Consider the following 18,252-nt stretch of genomic DNA (forward strand, 5'->3'; position numbering starts at 1 on the left):
ATCTGCACAACTGTATATTGAGGTATATGCACATGTTCAAATCCACCTAGGCATCAAGTGCTCTTATATACTTAAGAAGATGTACTGAGCTCCCCAGTCCAAATATGTAGGCTATTGAAATTGTGGTCTGAAGTACTGTGATTATGTACTTAGAGGGGTTGAGTGTTTCCAGGTTATATGATAAAGGGATGCTGATGAAGAATATGTTCAGGACTTTAGTTTTGCTTTCAGTTACATTTTAAACCTCTTGCAACAGAATAGCTTGAATTGCTTCCTTGTGGTTTGTTTTTTGTGGGGTTTTTTGTTTTGTTTTGTTTTTGTTTGGTTTTTTGTTTCTTTGTTTTTCGGTTGGTTGGTTTTTCTTCCATTTGTGTTGAAAGTTAGTGCTCTAGATTACAGAAGTCCTGGGAATTGTTCTTCTGGCTGCTTCTTGAGGAACAACTTGATTATTGTGGTCCTGAAGATTGAAGGGGGAGCTTAAAATCCATCATCTGGGAAGTAGGTGTCAGAGCGTGTAAGGCCTACTCATAAAACCTGATGCACAACCTTATATTGAGAAGCTACACGTGGGCCACTGTCAGAGGGAGATGCAGCAAGCACTTTGTGCAGAAGATAGTTAAGCAGCCAGGTCAAAGAGGTAGAGCAAGTGAAAAAAGTTTTGACTGTGTTTTGGCTGCTCAGACATGGGTCATGTAACTAGCAGACCTTGTCTTGGCTATTTATGCAGAATGTCTGCTCTAGAGCACTGTGTGCCTGACTCTGGTCTCTGCTCAGACCCGTGTGTAGGTATCTAAACCCTTCCTGTTCCCCACTGTTGGAAGGGGGAACATCTAAGCCAGCCTTGTGCAGTGGGCTTGGCTTTCCCTATGCTGTACTCAACATACATGGAAGAGTTGGCTTTGAAGCCAACTTAGAGACACCTTTGAAAATGTGACCTTTTATGTAATCGTACAGTAGTACATTGTAAAGGACAGTTCTGCTAACACTGCTAGGCTGGCATGTGTATGTAATGTGAATACCTGATCAAATGGCCTGGTAACTCAGGGCCCTCAGGATATGTACTAACTCTTCAGGAAAGTACACACAGTATTGAGGTAATCAGGCCGAAAGCTCAGCACATTATTTATTTTGTTGAAATAACCATAATCATTTGATGTGATCATTAGAGTTAAGTTGATATAAGCTTATTGTTTTACACTCATAGGAATTTTTTTAACTTTGCCCTATTAATGAACAAATCTGGTCTGATATAAGTGTTAGCCGAAATTAGCGTTACATCTAATTTAATGTACATATTTGTTCACAATCTTTCCTGCAGGGTGACATTGAAGAGCTAATGGATTTTTTGCAAGCTTGCAAGAAATATCATCTGAAGAAAAGATTTTCTTACAGAGAATATCTTATAAGTAAGATCCAGTCAAGGGATTCTCATGTCTCTGCTCTTATAAACGCCGCAGCAGCCCAGATACCAAGTCTCATTAATAAGACAGAAAGGTAAATAACTGTTTCCTTGTCAGCTGTTTGACTACTTTATCTCACAGACAACGGACTCTTCACAAGTCTTTTTTCTGTGTTCCCTAGCAGGAGAGTTGCATAAAAATGTTATCTTTTAGTTAATTCTAAGAAAATGTTTTGTAACCGATTTGCTTTGTTAGTTAAATCCAAGTAGGTGCTAATGTGAGGTTTTGTTATCTTTGTCCACTTTGTACAGCACAGAGATGAATTGCTGAAAACGTATTTCCTGTATAGTACCTGCTTGTAATTGTGAGTTCAGTGAGAACCAGACTCATGTAAGATTCTCAATGTCTTTATACATCCATTATTTGTGTAAATACTCATCAGTCATGTGAAAACTCATGCCAGAGTTCATTGCAACATGTACCAGTGAAGACCATTTGTCTATGTGCTTTATGCATAAACATCTGGATTTAGCAGAAAAAAGCAATTTTGATTCACTTGTGATTGAAGGTGTTTGAGGAACTGGATGTACAGTTTCTCTTTTTGAGCTGGAAATAATGATATTTTCTAACAAAAGTAGATTAAGTTTGTAAATAATGTAACTGGAGGATTTTGACTAGCAGAGACTACACCTGTTGCAGGGAATGAAAAGGTAGATGTCAGGGAAGTAAAAAGTAGACCTGGAAACGGATTGTTGTAATACACACATTTAATTTATTTGTGATATCATACTAGACCTAGGCTGATTGAGTAGTTTGTGATAGGATACTCAGAATCAAGGTGGAGATGTAGAAATGGTGATTCAGCAGACACACAGAGATGTAGTCATTTAAAATTGTGTGGCTGTGAGGATCAGTTAGAGAGACATCATGCTGCTACCCAGGGAACTGTGTTAGTTTGGCATATGGAGACATTACTGAGGATCCCTCCAGGACAGCAAAATATATACAGGAAATCAACCTAGCATGGCTGCTGTTGGTCCTGTGCATGTGTCTTTATTTGTATATTTGAGATGTCTGGATTGATGTCAGTCACTGACAATATGTGAAATGTGCATTAAGAGAACTAGATGAGCACTCAGTTTATGGTGTGTTATTTCTTCCATAATGTCAATTTAAAAGTAATTTAATATTAGTAAGCAGGATGTCTGTTAAGAGCTACCAAAGATTTCACCTGTTGGTGTGACAAGATAATTTATCTGGGTTTTTTGGTATCTTTTCCTTGCTTTTCTTTTTGACTGTTCTGTGTTCTGGCTCATTGGAAACATACCCTAAGTTTAGCTTGAATCACTCTGAGTTCAGCCTTGAGATGCGTTGGCTGGAGAGAGCTTCTTTTGCTAGTCTTGCACTGTTTTGCTAAAGTCTGCAGCTGTGTGGCTCAAAGACAAAAATGACCTGGAATAGGAAATATAATTCAGACATGTCTTTCACAGAGAGTTCCCTTCCATCACTTCATGCCTCTCCTTGGAATTGTATTATAGGTTCTGGGATGTTTTCACAGAAGTTTTGGTTATGTGAGAACCTCACTGTATGACCACTGCAGTGAACAACTTGGACTTCTCGAGCTGGAAAAATCGGTTTCACTCATTGTTTAATGCCTGTTATTGCACCTAACAGTCACAAAACAAATCAACTATAAAACAGAAAGGAAAGGTATAGTGTTAATGAATCAAAGACCTCATGGATCTCATCCCCAAAAATGTATTAAATGTATTAAAAATCCTTCCAAAACCCCCAAACTTCCAAAAGCAGCAAGCATTATTACCAAGATGAAAAAGGAATTTTTCTAGCACTCTCCTATTAAACTTTCAGAGTATGCATTGGTTGGTTGTCTGTGGACAAACGACATGTGTCAATAGTTAGAGATATCATTTGTACAGAAGCAATCCCGTTTGGCTTTCTGGGCCTAGAACTAGTTATTTTCCAGTAACTTCCCACACCTGCTGCAGCAGTAATTCCTCTCAGACAAATGTTGGCCAAACTCTTATAATTCATTCTTTAGGTGATGTGATTATAAAACTCCAGAATGTAGTATCTCAGTTTATTTGCTGGTGGTTTATTTTCTGCAGGCAAACTGAAATAACCTAGTATAACTAATGAGGAATTCATAATTACATGACATAGGCTTGTATTTCAGTTTCTAACTAGAAGATAATTTGGGAAATGCTTACAAATTGGAGCATTAAAATTTGAGCAGCAAGAGAAATCTGGTCTGAATGGTACATTACATTTGTACCCATAGTATCCTCTTATTTTTCACTTTATTATTGAATCTGCTTGTCTAAATATAGGTACAGCTCTGTCTAAATCTATTTTATCCAGCTTTATAATAGAGTGCCTTAAACTTACTGTTATAAATAGAATTCTAAAATACAAAACTTAAATGGAGAAGAGAGAAAAGATATATCACAGATAGATGCAGTGATAAACCAGCAGATAGATATTGGGGGGAGAAGTCTTTTAAAGTGAAGCTTTAATAGTATGTTTGAAATTTATCAATTAGCAAGGCAATTTCAAATTAACTTGAAAAGGATTCTCTGTGGCTAGAAATGAATGTTATAAAAAGCAAAATAAAACCAAACCAGTTCTAGGGAGGGCTGTGGACATTTGAAATGAAATAGAGCAGCCAGAGTTTTCAAGCTGTATTTATTCAAAATATCCCATTTGTCTGGACTAGCTTTTTGTGTACTCACTGTCTTTCGAAAATCAAGTCTGGACAACAGTGCCAAAAAGCAGGAAAGGAGAATTTAACATATAATCTGTAATCCTGGATTTGAGGGATGGCTATATAGGCTCTTCATGTTTTTTCTTAAAGAATAATGGGCAGAAGGGCAATACTTGAGGCAGTGTTTATCTTGGGATGTTCTTGCTAACAATAGAGGTTAGCAAGAACAAGGTTCTTATGTTTTTGAACTATACCAACTGTAAAAACATTGTGTTATTCTTTTGCCAGTCTATTCTTGTTTACAAGAAATTTCTTTCTTCTTCAGTCTCTTAAAAATTGAATTGAGTTCTTGTGACTCATTAGGTACAGACAGTTGCAAGCCCCTTTATAAATTTCTTCCAAAACTTAATTTTTTTTAAGACCTCAAGAATTTCCTGTGGAAGTGGTCAAAAGCTTGAAGCAAGCACCTTGTGCTGGTCTCTTTATTCTTAATAATCACCATTTACATGGACCTTGTCCATAGAAAGTAGTTTTCCAATGGTGTCTTGGCTGGACATTTGTGGAAGTCAGCAGTAATGCATCCCTGTGAAGTTTTCTAATCATCTCTTGAAACATTTTCTGCATGTAGCACTCTGCTATGTAGGGAGGGCATTTATTGCCCTGAATTATTTACATGAATTGTGATCTGGACAGCAGCAAGATGCCAATTCAGCAGGGGAAATCCTGGTGTAGCTGGAGTAGTGTGGCCAGAATCATGTAAGTTCTCTCTGTGTAGTTTCTGTATAGTGATGTGATTCAGCCTCCATGTACATTCAGGTCTGTACAGCTTTTCTGCTTTGTACCTGTCTCCCTTTTGCTTTAGTGATGCTCCTGGTCCTTCTCTAGCTTTCAAGAAACAATTTTCATTTGTTAGGGTCCAGCATCCCAGAATGCCGGTTCTCTGTAACATCGAATACAAAGTCCTACTTTTTACTTTAGTGCTCTCACTCTGTATTTGCTCCTTTATTTGTTGGCTTTTGTTCAATACAGAGAAGTCAAGGTCTCTGTCTGATTGACCTGTGATACTGCTGCTGTTGGCTACGCTTCACCTCTGTACCTTCCTTGGTGCTCACTGCCTTTGGGAGGATCTCCCTTTAAACATCCTTGGCATTACCACAGTATTCTCCTTCATTAAAATTCTCTTTGTTCGAAGACATGTGCCTGCACATTTATTCAGTGATTAAATGTCTGGTATGCTGAGACCAGGCAGTTTATCATACAGTCTATACTGTCACATTACCTTTCTTCTCTCCTTTTGTTTTGCATTTCTGTTTGGAGTCCTTTGAGACTATGACATCTTTTACTCCTAATACTGTAGTTGTTTTTGTATTGTATTTATATGAAACCAGAAATAAAGGTGTCTTGCCAGGATTGAGCCTTTTATGAATTATCATAACACCAATTAATATAAATTGGCACATAAAGTGACATCAGCTTCTGTGAAGGGATACTGTGTCACATACAGTTTTAGCTGTGGACATACTGGATTCTCTAAATAAACCACCTGAAATACTGTAGACCCTTTTTTTTAAAATCCTAAAAATAGGTAGTTATATACCATCTTCCTATCATTCTGTATTGCATGACTTTTCTTAAACTTTCATTTGCTGTGTGGTTGCAGCACATCTGTCGTTTTCTGTTGCAGACTCTTTTAGTGCTCTGGACAGGGATTTTAATTGGATGCAGCAAGCCTGGGTTTATTTCCTCAGTAAAAGAAAGGATGAAGGTGTTAAAAATAATATCTTGGTTATTATCTTTCCTCACTTCTTCACCATAATTAATTATCTTTATTCACATATCTTTTGCCTTGGGTTCAGTCAAAATGGAGGGGCAGGACTTAGAGTTACCAAATACAGGCTAAAAACTTTGTGCTGTTCTGGCGTTTTTTGACATAACACTGAATTTTAACAATGATTAGTTTCAAGGCAGAAATTACCTGGCCAATAATGGCGCTTGGCAGATTACTCTTAATATACTGAAAGGTATTTTAATCCTCTTTGTAGATTAAAGAAATGCAATAGATAGGCTTTGAAAAAGCTCTGCAAAAGGAGGCTCTCTTTTTTTGACATAACTGCGATAGAACACATCTGAGTTTCTATCCAGCACATACATTATATAGGGGTGATGTTTCATGGGTGCTTGAGCAGAAGATGGGAAGGCGTGAGTTATGGGATCCGACCACCCTGGTTTCAGTGCAGTGGGTGCAAACAGGCTAATTTGATAATCTTCTGCTTTATTTTAGCTCTTATTTTGAGGATTTTGGTTGGAATTATGTTGTCACAGTAGCAATAAATCCTAAGAAACCAAAATGAAACTCTCCTTTCTGGAGAAGGGCTTGCTTACCACATTTAGATGCTACTTTAATTTAGGAGTTGGGCCAGGTATCATGCTGGAATGAAACCTTGAAAGCCCTGGATTCATCTGAGTCCTGACTCTGTAATGTTCATGTCTTTGAAAAAATGGGCACTGGGTAGGAAACTAGAAGATATCTGTATAACATCCAGGCTCAGGCAGGAATTGGTCAGGAATTTCAATTCGAAGTTTCATGTTGACCTTTTCAACACCACATTTTGTAAGTCCACTGTGCTTAATAGAAATTATAACTCACAAATTTCCAGCAGCTTGGTCTGAATTAAGATGTTATTTTATGCTGAATAAGAAAGATTTGGGGAACTTGTAGTGTAAATGTAAGGTAAGTACTGAAATTCAATTTGAGTTTGTGGTGAGGGAGATTTTTTTAGCTGTTGCAGGCACTGCTGAGATCTTGTTTTCTCTTTGACATTAAATACTGTAGCAACTGGAGGTAGTCGTAGTCTTGAACTTCCATGTGAAAACACTCTGGGCTTATGGCTGACAATTTGCTGTTTGAAATAATTGAATTTCGCTATTATTTTGAAATTCTTATAATTCTGATGCAAATTTAATAGGAAGTATGAATGTAAATATTTTGTGGATATGATTGCTTTGTCCATTAAAAATAATTTTTGTTCTTTTTACTTGATTGCATACTTTAAAGAGAAAATTGTTTTTAATGATGAGAAGGAGTTGTAAAAGACATATAAAATGTCATTCCAGGGTCATTAAATGGAAAAACAAAAAAGCGTAATATATCATGTTTAAAATGTGTCATTTGAATATCAATTACATTACAAACTGATATGTAATTGGTTTTGCACTTGCCTGTCCTTCCTGTCCATCCTTCCCATCCATCCAGCCTTCTTCCCGTTTCTTTTTCAAACACCTTCACAAACTGCCTCAATTCTGTGCTCATCTCTGAGATTGTCCTTCGATTATCCCCTTCCTTGTTTGATTCTCCCATGTGTCACTGCTAAAGAAATGGAGGTCATTCTTTGTGTCTATTTTGCTGAGCCTTTTTATGGTGTTAATTGACACATATATCCTTTTGCTCTTAAGAATTTGGGATAACAGCCTTTAAACACTGTTCTTACAGAGCCGGTCACCTACCTGAAAGTCATTTGGGAATTCTGCTGGACCGAGCTGAGACTGAAATTAATTTTGTTAAACAGAAATTTGATCACGATTTAAAACAAGAAAAGCAGAAGCTTTGCCAGAAACTCATTACCAAGCGAAGGCGGGAAATGATGCAAAAGGTAATTATTTTCAATGTATTTATTTTCATGGGGCTTATAATGAATTAAAAATTGAATTAATTGAAAAATAAAATGTAGTTCTTGCAACAGGGATCAACACTGCCAGGAGCATGATTTAAAATAAGTGCCAGTTGGTTTTAGCTGTGTACCACCATGTTCTGTCTTAGTCATGCAGTAATTCATAGCTGCTCTTTTAGAAAAAACCTGCAAGAAAGTAACAACTTCAGCTTAGCTGGAGAAACTTCTGAAGCTCTGCTTAGTGTAATGTGTCCAACAGGGTCATGACAAGCTTCTGTAACATGCAGATCGGCAAAAGCCAGCTCAGGTTCAGGGGCTGGTGAGGGAGGTGGCTCAGATGACAGTCACCATATTCTGTGGGTTTCCTGGCCCACATATGTGACCTGAATGAATTCAATAGCACAGTTAAAATTCAGCTACAAACCGAAATGATTTAAAAGATGCTTTACCTATGGTTGCTTGTGGTAGAACTCTTGTCATCTTAGCCATCTAAAAATCAAACTCCAAAAGATACGGGTCATCTCATAATGTGAGGTGACTTGCAGGTGATCTGACTGGGAGGTGTTGTCCAAAGGTATACTTTGAAGTTACCTTTCTCTGCCTAAAAGATGTAGAAAAAGCTAGCTTGGATTAAGTGGTAGTTCTTAACATGACCCAGGTAAGGTGAGGTTGATCTTACCTTTTGCAGGATGTGTCTCTCTGCTTTGTGCTCTTTAACAGATACCAGTGTGAGCATAGACAGCTGGCCTGGTGATGGTGACATCATTTGCTATATTTATTCTCAGTGTAAATTGTTTTGGTTTAGCTTTCCAATGAAACTGCAAGATGGGGAAAATAAAATAATAATAATAATAATTTAAAAAAAACCCCACACACACACAAAAAAAAAACCACCACTTTTTTGCCATTTTTTAAAATTCTTTTCCTTCTTGCTATTTGATCCAGATTCACTTCTGGAAAACTGCCAGATCACTGAAATTCAGATAGCTGAGATTATAGGAAATCCCACAATGATGCATTTGTTTAGGTGTTAGCTCTTTTATCTAGCAAGAGTCCATATTGTCACAGCCCTTGTATCTAACAATAGTCAGCATTATCACAGACCACCTTTGGTGCTCACAAAGCCAATCTGTTGAGGGCTAGGTAAGCCTCTGGGCACTGAAAAGCAGTTTCAGGAATGTGGGAAAGCAGAAGTATGAAATTATGCTTTGCTATGAAATTCATACTTAAGGAGCTAGAATTCGAGATGTTCCTTTTTCTTAACTTTGTTCCTCGTTTTGTTAAATGAATCAGCAGAAAGAGCATCAGAAGGAGCAGCTGTCACTAGGAGACCCCTTCAAAACTACTAATGAGATCTCTCACTACCTGAGACACTGGAAAAACCTCCTGAGTGATCACACTGTTGAATTTGAAGAACTTACTGAAAAGCTTGACAATGAGGCCAGCGAAGAGCTGAAGGAGCTTCTATTTAGCCTAGCAGAGAAAGCCATTGAAGAGCTTAAACGTGTTCAGTGTGGCGTGTTTGTGCAAGAACTGGTCAAGCTCAACGTACCAAAGTTGTTCCTGCTAGAAGCTGTGGAGGAGCACAAAAAAGAGATGGTGGTTAAACACGCACAGCTTGAAAGGGAAGAACATGACAAGAGCATGGCTGCTGAAGAGCTACTTCAGCTCACCTGGCAGAAACTAAGCCAAGAGCTGGAAACAGGCATCTCAGAACAAAAAAAAATACGGAGCCAGGAGCAGTCAATATTCATGCAAGTATCTCTCTGCACTCTTTTCTTAGTTACTTTGGCAAATAGAAGAGAACTGGGAGCTCTCACACCTGTCCAATTGTAATTCCTAATGATCAGTTCTCTGTTGAGCACTGAGGAATTGATTCTTTTTTCAAGCACACAGCCTGTGCAGTACCAGTGAGTGAGCACTGCAGTGGAAATCCAGGAAACAGCAGTCTTGAAGCTACAAACATGGAATAAAGGTTTTATATAACTTCCATTCATTCCATGGGAGGTATCACTTACATGTCTTCCATTGTTATTCTCAGCCTGTTCTTTGAAGTCCTGCACTTTGTAAATGCCGATGAGTGTGTCAGACCTAAATGTCCCCAGGTCCAAGTTCAGTGTAATCCTAGCCACAAGTCAAGCCTTACTCATCAGGTTTGTTTTAAGCTTTGGGACAGTATCTCCCCACAGTCCCTAAGTACACAGTGCAGTATCTGCCTGTCCAGCTCATGGCTCCACGTGTCAGGCTGGGCTGCTCTGGCCTGTGACCACAGTGTCCCTGGCACCGAGCCCTGAGCCATCATGGCACAAGCAGTGCTGCAGAGACGAGTTCTGGACCCTGGAAGTGTTATGGCCATTGCTGCCTGCTGCAATGTGACCCTGGGGAGGTGGGAGAGCAGGTATTGGCCTTGTCCAAGGGAGACCTTGCACAAGAAGAGCCCATGGCGGTGGCCAGGAGTGGTTGTGCCTCTCACAGTGGGCAGCAAGGTTCCTGAGAGATCAGGGAATGTTTGTGAGCATTTCTTCTTAGCTTTCAAGTACACTTATGTCTTGTTGTTAGATTGCCTGAATATTTGCAGTACTACATTTCCTATAATTTCCTCTGTTTAATAAGAGACATTGTTAGAGACATGGGAACATGAAAAAATAAAATTTCAGCTTTAGGGGAAGCAACTAGAACAGGCAAACCTATAATGAGCAATGTGGCTCTGAATAAAATGTACCAGGCATAGGAGATTGAACAGGGAGGGAGAAAAAAAAAAGGGAAAAAAAAAAAAAAAAAGACACTGGTAAAAGTTGCTTCTTCACACCTCTTCTTTAAGGCAAACTAGATTTGGATGGGCAGTTTTATCCCAACAGAATCTTTATAAATTTTCCTGCCACGTTTTAAAACCATATAACAGGAAAGTAAGAAGAAACTTTACATTTGTTTTGCTAAAGAAAAAAATTGTTTTGGTTCTAATTTCCAGGGTTTTGTATTTTATTCAGCATTTTTGATAATTTTTATGGGTCATTTATATGTATTTTCTAGCTTGTCTTAACTATCTCTTGTTTACCTTCCTGAGAGCAGACCTGCAGTATATGGAGGTAGATTGTTATGACCCAGCAGGACTTTCTTGTTTCTAACTTAGAATTCCATAATAATTGTGTTCAAACATGCAATGTGCCTGTCATATTTGTTAGATGCTATTTTTATTTGAAGCAGCAGTAAGCTGTTTGGGTCTTCTTTCAGTAAAATGCAGGAAAATATGTACAAAGAAATGCAGCAACAACTGTCCTATCAATAGCCCCTTAAAATCTGTCACTGTCTTTTTTCAGTCCGTTGTCTGTCATGGTATTTTGATGACAGATGCCAGCTCTCATGTTTATATTCTCATCTGCTATCTAGTTTTCACAAAACATTATTTTGAATGATGGCTTTTTATTTTTGTTGCTTATCAAAGAGACCATGAGTTAGTCCAAAATATTTTTGAAGATTATTAATGCTCAAAGTCCTTTTTAAAGAAAAACATGGCAAAACTCTATATGCTGTATTTTATTTCATATGTCTCTCTATATATCCATATACATGGATTTATAGTGTGGATTTTCCTCCATGAGTCTAAGACAAGATGACAAATGGTTAAGTATACTATAAATGATCATTTGGAGTAGTATTTTCTTAAAGTAAACAACTTTTTGAAGGGAAAAACCTCATGCATTAGAAGTGTATTAACTTTGCTGAATCAGTAGAAAGAAAAAAGGATTTCTAAACTCAAATATTTTAGTAAAATGATTAGGTAGTATAGGCCTGGTGTACATTAAATAAAAGTATCAGTACTAATGAAACATGCAGTATAATACATTTTTCAATGAAAAATACTCTTTAAAAACATGCTGTTCATGTTTCTAATACAAACATTTTGTGGAAGAAATGAAATTTCCAAACAAATACAAGTATGTTATTTTTTGTGCAATATTCTTAAGAAAAATAAGATTAACAAGGTAGGAAGATGAATGTAGTCTATGGTTAATCAGAACTGAACAAGCTTTATTTTAAGTCAACTTCAGCTTGATCTGATGATTATTTCCTTAGAGATCTGTGTTGAGAACCTTATTTCTACAAAATGGGAACTTTGAGCAATTCAAATTACTCTTAAAATATATTGCATTTTTCAGACTGCAAAGAGCCATTTTACAAATAACAGCTGGAGCCCTTGTGACCTGCTGATGGAAGGGATGACTTGTGTTTATAATAAAGAGAAATTTGATTTTATTTTTTCCTTCTCCATACCTGTTACTGTTAAGTGCTGGGAAACAGCACAGGGAGACTTTATGGGAAGCTTTTGCCTTGATTTCAGCTGAAGTTCAGGGATTGTATTGTCTGAAGAGATGGAAGGATTCTATGCATGGGAAACGTGCTAAAAATAGTAATTTATTTTTAAAATATTCAAAAGCTGTTTTCCTTTGAAAATTAAGTTTTACAGTCCAGGAAGTTCTGGATGCCGAGTTTAAGGTGTCCTTAAGGGTATGTTGTACATGCTGAGCAGTTCACTGCTGTGTGTGGAATCACTGACTCATGTATGGAATAGACAAAAAAAGGATGATCATCGCTGCTGAGTAAAGTGTGTGCATGTCTCTTACGTTTTATGCAATATTGCCTAAATCACTGAACAGCAAATGGCTCTTTTTTTTTTTTTTAACAGGCAACTTCTAAGTTTACCCCTCTCACTCTCAGAAGAGGAGCTGCTTAGAATGAGGCAAGAGTTGCACTGCTGCTTCTCTCAGGTGGACAGCAGCTTGGCTTGGCCCAAGATAAGAGCAAGAACCTTGCTTCAGTCTTTTGAAGTGGAGCAGAGGGACACCGAGGTGCTGAAAGTTGAGCAGAATTTAGCAATGACCAACAAACAGGTGGGAGCAGCGTGGGATCAGAGTGGGGATGTGGAAGGGGTTCCTGGGGTACCTGTGGCTGCCGGCCAACGTTGGCTGCTGCTCTGGGTCTGTAGCTTCTTCATAGGTGCGACGGCAGTGTACACTTTAAAGGTAATTGTTTGGGCAGCAGTTAGATAAATAGGGTTTTTTTCACATATTTCTGTTGCTTTTGTGAAAGTTTTAGGAGTTTCTGAGAAAGAATCTTCTACATTGTTTTGTCTGTTTAGGAAAGTAAACTTCCTGAGTTAGATGGCCTTTCTAGGGAAGAAGTTGGGCATGATTTCTGTTTCTTGTTTCCAAAAGGTTTAAGTGTATGCAGACAGTTTTGGGGTTATTTCCCCACATCTAAATATGTAGAAGATGAGGCATACTCAAAGTTAGAGAAATATTTCCAACAAGGAGTTTATCTGCCTATTAAGTCTAGCACTTTTTAAAGATCCCTTGAGGGGTGTTTAATTCCTTTGGTAAAGTGTAAAAAGCGTGACATTATAAATGTATTTCAGCTCTTATAAAGTAAGAGGGCAGAAAATGTTTCCTGTATTAGTTGTGTCTGATACCGTCTTAAAAAGGAGGACTTGCCCTTGCTTTGCTTTGGTTACTTACGTTTTCTAAACATGTAAACTACATTGAGTTAATCGTGCCAGGAATTAGCCTAGTTCAAAGCCTTAATAGTTTCTGAAGTACTAAAGGAGGGAAATGACTTTGCAAAACCTTACAGTTGAACAGATGTTATCATTTCCCCAAGAGTACATATACTTACTTGGTATTCTTGTAAAGAAATAGAAAGGTCAAGAATAATTTGATTACATGGAATGGTGCATCTTAATATTATCATGGTTCATTTGTGATTCATAGACTATGTGTTGAAAACAACGTCGGTCTTAAATTTATATTCTTTGTTCATTTTTAACTGTGCTGAGAAGACAGCATATCAGTTAAAATCTTCTCTTATTATCGCTGATAAATCTTGTTTTAAATCAAATTTTTATGCTATGAGTTTTTATAGAAAGGATGAATATATAATTCTACTTGAAAGAAATTTTTTTTTAAATTCTAACTTTGAATGTCCGAAATGAATTTTCCAAATGAATAGGTAGCACCTTCATTTCAGAAGTACTTTCTCAGTGGAAGTCATATTTGCCAAGTGTTTCATTATTTGGTGGATGTGCCAATAATAGCAAGTAATGATCTTAACATCAGCATCCTCATATACCTCTGACAAATAAAGCATTTTTGCTCATCTTGTTGCAGCAGCATTCTAAAATGGGAAAACCAGGATCCAAGAATAGAAATAAATTAGATATTCTGAAGAAATCTTTACAGGACAAAATTTTAATTTATGAAAACTCAGTGAAAGGTGACAATTTTAATAGGGTAAGTACAATCTTTTCTGGACTAAGGTCAAAACTTAGATCTTTAGTAATTAAAGGCTGACAGTATTCTATCAGTTTGAATAAGAACCGGGGAAAGAAGGTGCAAGGTACAGCGGCATGATGCATCTCCCTACTATTGCCTGCATTTGTCAAGATGTTGCATTTCATGTGTAATAGTTTTTGCTTCATTTTAATTTTTGCATCTTAGTTACAGAACTGGTTTCATGTCTCACCACTTTTTTTTTCCAATGGTTCTGGGGGCTTGGTGTGTGCAAGATTTCAAGGCTCCCATAGATCCTGTGGTTTTCTAGGAGGACTTTCAAAACATGGAAGGTGCTTCAGTGTGTGCTTCAGCTGAGCAACGTTTAGTTCCTGGACAACTGCTAATGCTGCTGAAAATCCAAAAATTCATTCCTAGATCCAAATGCTTTTTGGGTAGGGGCTGAGTTTATTTGTACAGAGCTAATTGAAAGGAAGTCTTGATTCTGTTGGGTACCTTTTAAAGACACACAACCACAGTCTAAAGTTAATCCTTGAGAAATGAGTGGGGCCGATCTTAATACAGGATTTTGAAGGCTTTTTACCTCCCTCCTAGTAGATGTTCTAAGAGATCTTTCACTTTCATATGTGTATGATATGGGTAATATTACTTCTGCATGTCAGGAGGACATTACAATGGTAAGTTTGTTAGACTTAGGTGGTGCACAGCTGTAGAAACTACACACAACAAGCAGGTCATTGGTAATACAAATTGGTAGATAAAAAAATATCTACCAATATTAATAAAAAATATCTACCAATACAATATCAATTTTAGTACCAATTTGGACAAAAGCTATTTTTATACCTCTTTCTTAACGCTTTTTATACCTGTATCCTGAAAAATGAAAAACAGTGGGTCAACATGTTAATTCAGAAGTAATTTCACTTTTATGTAAGAGCAACACATTGTTTGATTTGGTTGCAGATTATGAAAGCAAATGTTTATATAGTCTAGCACCCAGTCTTTGAAAGTGTGAAAGTGAGCAGGTGCTTGAGCAAGACTGCAACAAGAAGGCAAGTGTGTTCTAGCACTCTCCCCTAGTTTAATAACTGTGGTCTGAGAATGCACTAATCCTTTAATGGAGGAATTTAAATTTTGACTTCAATACCTAATACCCTGATCTTCAAAATTTAGGTGGTTTTGGTATTACTCCTTGAATGCACATCAGACTATGGACTCAGATTTAGAGGCAAAAAAGTCCTGAATACTTGTTTAGTAAATGTAAGGCAGTAAATACTGCCTTACATTTTTATTAGAATCTTGTTTTAAAATTAGAAGGTTAGCTTCTCTAAACCTCCTTGTTGCTGTTTTATATGCACCATCTGGCATTGCTGTTGTTCTGATTGTTTTCAGAGCTGGCAAGAGTCAGAAAGAAACTCATGTGGCTAGGGGTAGATAGTAATACCAGTTGAGTGATGCAGCATTTTGTTTGTTTAAGACAAGTTCATTTACTGTATAATGTTGAAGGTGTTTCAACACCCTCATTGTAAAATACTGTGAAATATTTTGTGCTATTTAAAATATTTGATATTAATTTAAAATATGCATTAATAAATAGGTTTTAATGGTTAAATATTCCTAACTGTTCTAAAGTATTTCTTCCTTAATTTAGTGTAAATCTACTGTCTTATAGTTAAAACAATTGCAGCAGGCCCTGATAAAAGGATTTTTTTTCATCTTTCCCCCTTAAGTATTGCAAGGCTGCAGGAAGATGTCCTCTGACCCTTTTCTTTTCCAGGAGAAATATGGAGAATATCACACGAGCTAGAGAATATCATCAGTGTATTTGGTTCCAAATCACATTTTACATTTACCTCTCTGTCCTGGGGCGACTTTATGATGCTGGTATCCCCATACCAGCACCAGCAACCAGGACACTCTCTGTACTGAGTAATAGAATTTGTATGATACACAACCATTCTTAGCAGGTCTCTTATCAGAGAAAATTTGTGGGCATCATATTAGATACTTATTATCTAAGGTGTCTAAAACCTTGGTGGAAGTATCCTTAAATGCTTGTTTAAAACTAGTCATGAATAGAGTCAATGATGTATATACATGTACATAAACATAATTGTGACTGACATGCATATGAAACTCATAAAGTTTTTAATATCTTTAGTACATATAATTTTGATTTTTGCAAAGACATTCTGATGGCCAGAGTCAGATTTTGTGTCAATGGGAAGTCTAAGTGTCTAAGGACTACAGCTGACCTTTCTGGTGTTGTAGTTCACACCAACAGGGCAATCACTGTATGTCTTCATTATGTTTAGGCTGGTAAAATGGGGGAGATTGACTACATGTACAAAGGGGTGCCTGCTGTGTTGAGGTACTAGCTGTGTAGATAGCCCAATCAAATAGTCAGGCTCATCTCTGCATGTTCTTTAAGACTGAGACCAAACTTGATGGGCTAAATGCTTTTCAGTAGAGTGCTAACATGAGTATCTGCACTCAGAGGCCACAGTGGTAGTAAACTTGACCAAAACTTTAAAAGGTTTTGACATTCCTCCTTTGATGACTGTGGTTCTTCCGTTCTGCAGTAGTTTTTTGAGCATTGCTGTTAAAATACATAGTGCTGGGAATTTCTGAAAATGCTGATTTCTGAAAATGGTTGTGGTCATTTGGGTTTTTTGAGTGTGCTGTGAAACCTATCAGGATGAAGAGAGAATTTAGAGATGGAGTGTAGAAAAACCTTGGGCTCTGTTATCCAGCAGTGTGTGTGGATGGGCATGTGGGGCAGCAGGTGATAGCAACACCAAGTAGTAGAGTTGGAGCTCTCTGGGCTTCATGTGCATTCTCTATCTGTGTCTTCTCTCTCTTACAGTCCAACTCTTTGGGCCCATGTGAATAGTACAGGGAGAGAGAATAAAACCAGACTGGTAATTGTTTACTGTCTTTTGAAGATGCAGCCATGTTACCCTGGTTTTTCTGAGTTTTTTATTAGCCTTTTGATTTTCATAAATGGAGTCAGATCTTTTAGTTACTGTAGAATATTAGAGCAGTTTTTCTACCTTTCCCACAGAAGTAATATAAACAAACCCTTTGTTTTTCATTCTTTGTCCTTTGTTTGCATATTTCTAACCTGAAAACAATTGTAACTGACAATTCGTCTGGCCACTGAGGCTGAGGGGTGGAAACCCCAAAAAGCCAATCTTCTGCTAGACCCACAAATGTATAAAAGTAAAAGAATAAACAAAGGGGTCTCTTCTCTCCGCTCTTTCAGCTGGGAGCTGGATCAGAGGAACCTCTGCGAAAATCTCTTGTCTGCGTGTGATTGCTTTGTGTGTCTCGGTGACATCTGGTGACCCTGAGTGTGGGTGAACAGTGTGGTGAGGTTCTTCCTTTCTCCTTTTCCCTGTTTTGTGTTTATCATGGAGGATTCTTTAGTTTTGGAACTTTGGGGAGATCTCTTGGAGCGGAAGGATGCTCAGATATCCCAGGAGGGACTACAGGATCTGTTTGCATGGGGCAGGCGGCATGGGTTCTTTCCCACGCCAGGGTCTGTGCTTAGTCGACGGGAGTGGTACCTCCTGGGGGACTGTATGTTAGACTCTCTTGATATAGAATACGATGAAGACATTGCGGAACTTTTATTGCAGTTGAAATTATTTGAGAGAGCTGTATTTAAGTCGACTCCTTACAGTTCGAAGGCTGAGAGCCCCAGTCCGAAGCGGGACGGAGAGCTGGGAGGGGGTGGGGTCGTTATGTCAGACCCGGAATCTGAATTTCAGCTGCTTTGTGATGTGGATTCTTCCCCTTCCTCCCCCGTTCCTGCGCGGGGGGTTTCCCCCCCCTCGGGTTCCGGTGCTGGTCTCGGGCAGAGGGGGGGCAGAGCCCTGCCGAGCCTGGGGCCGGCCCCGCCGAGCCCCGCGCAGCGGAGCCGCTGGAGCGGGGCGGGGCCGCCCCCTCTCCAAGCCTTTCCGGCGTTGGTGGATGAGGGCGCCCCGGAAAAGCGGGCTCCCCTCTCTTTTGGCCGTGATTCGGTCACGGTGCATTGTCTGTTCTGCCGCACGACCGTTACGTATCCGATGGGGTCGGGCGGTGTGGAGTTTCCCGCTCTGCCGCTTGGGCCGAGCCCGGAGGCGGCTGCGTCGGCCGCCTCTGCCCCCGCGCCGCCGGCAGCGCGGGGCTCC

The 18,252-nt window shown here is 38.5% G+C and overlaps 1 protein-coding gene across 2 annotated transcripts in view; it reads left to right on the forward strand.

Moving 5' to 3' along the window:
* EVC2 (EvC ciliary complex subunit 2) overlaps positions 1–18,252 on the forward strand; it is a 74,759-nt gene that overhangs the window by 37,028 nt on the left and 19,479 nt on the right. The window contains exons 12-16 of one of the 2 annotated variants that reach the window (XM_040064975.1): positions 1,319–1,494; positions 7,613–7,772; positions 9,084–9,544; positions 12,475–12,679; positions 13,952–14,074. In XM_040064975.1, coding sequence (XP_039920909.1) covers positions 1,319–1,494; positions 7,613–7,772; positions 9,084–9,544; positions 12,475–12,679; positions 13,952–14,074 — 1,125 coding nt within the window. The remainder of the gene's footprint in view (positions 1–1,318; positions 1,495–7,612; positions 7,773–9,083; positions 9,545–12,474; positions 12,680–13,951; positions 14,075–18,252) is intronic. The other variant, XM_040064974.1, reaches the window with a different exon arrangement.

This window comes from Hirundo rustica, chromosome 5 (assembly GCF_015227805.2).
Source record: "Hirundo rustica isolate bHirRus1 chromosome 5, bHirRus1.pri.v3, whole genome shotgun sequence".
Lineage (NCBI taxonomy): Eukaryota > Metazoa > Chordata > Aves > Passeriformes > Hirundinidae > Hirundo > Hirundo rustica.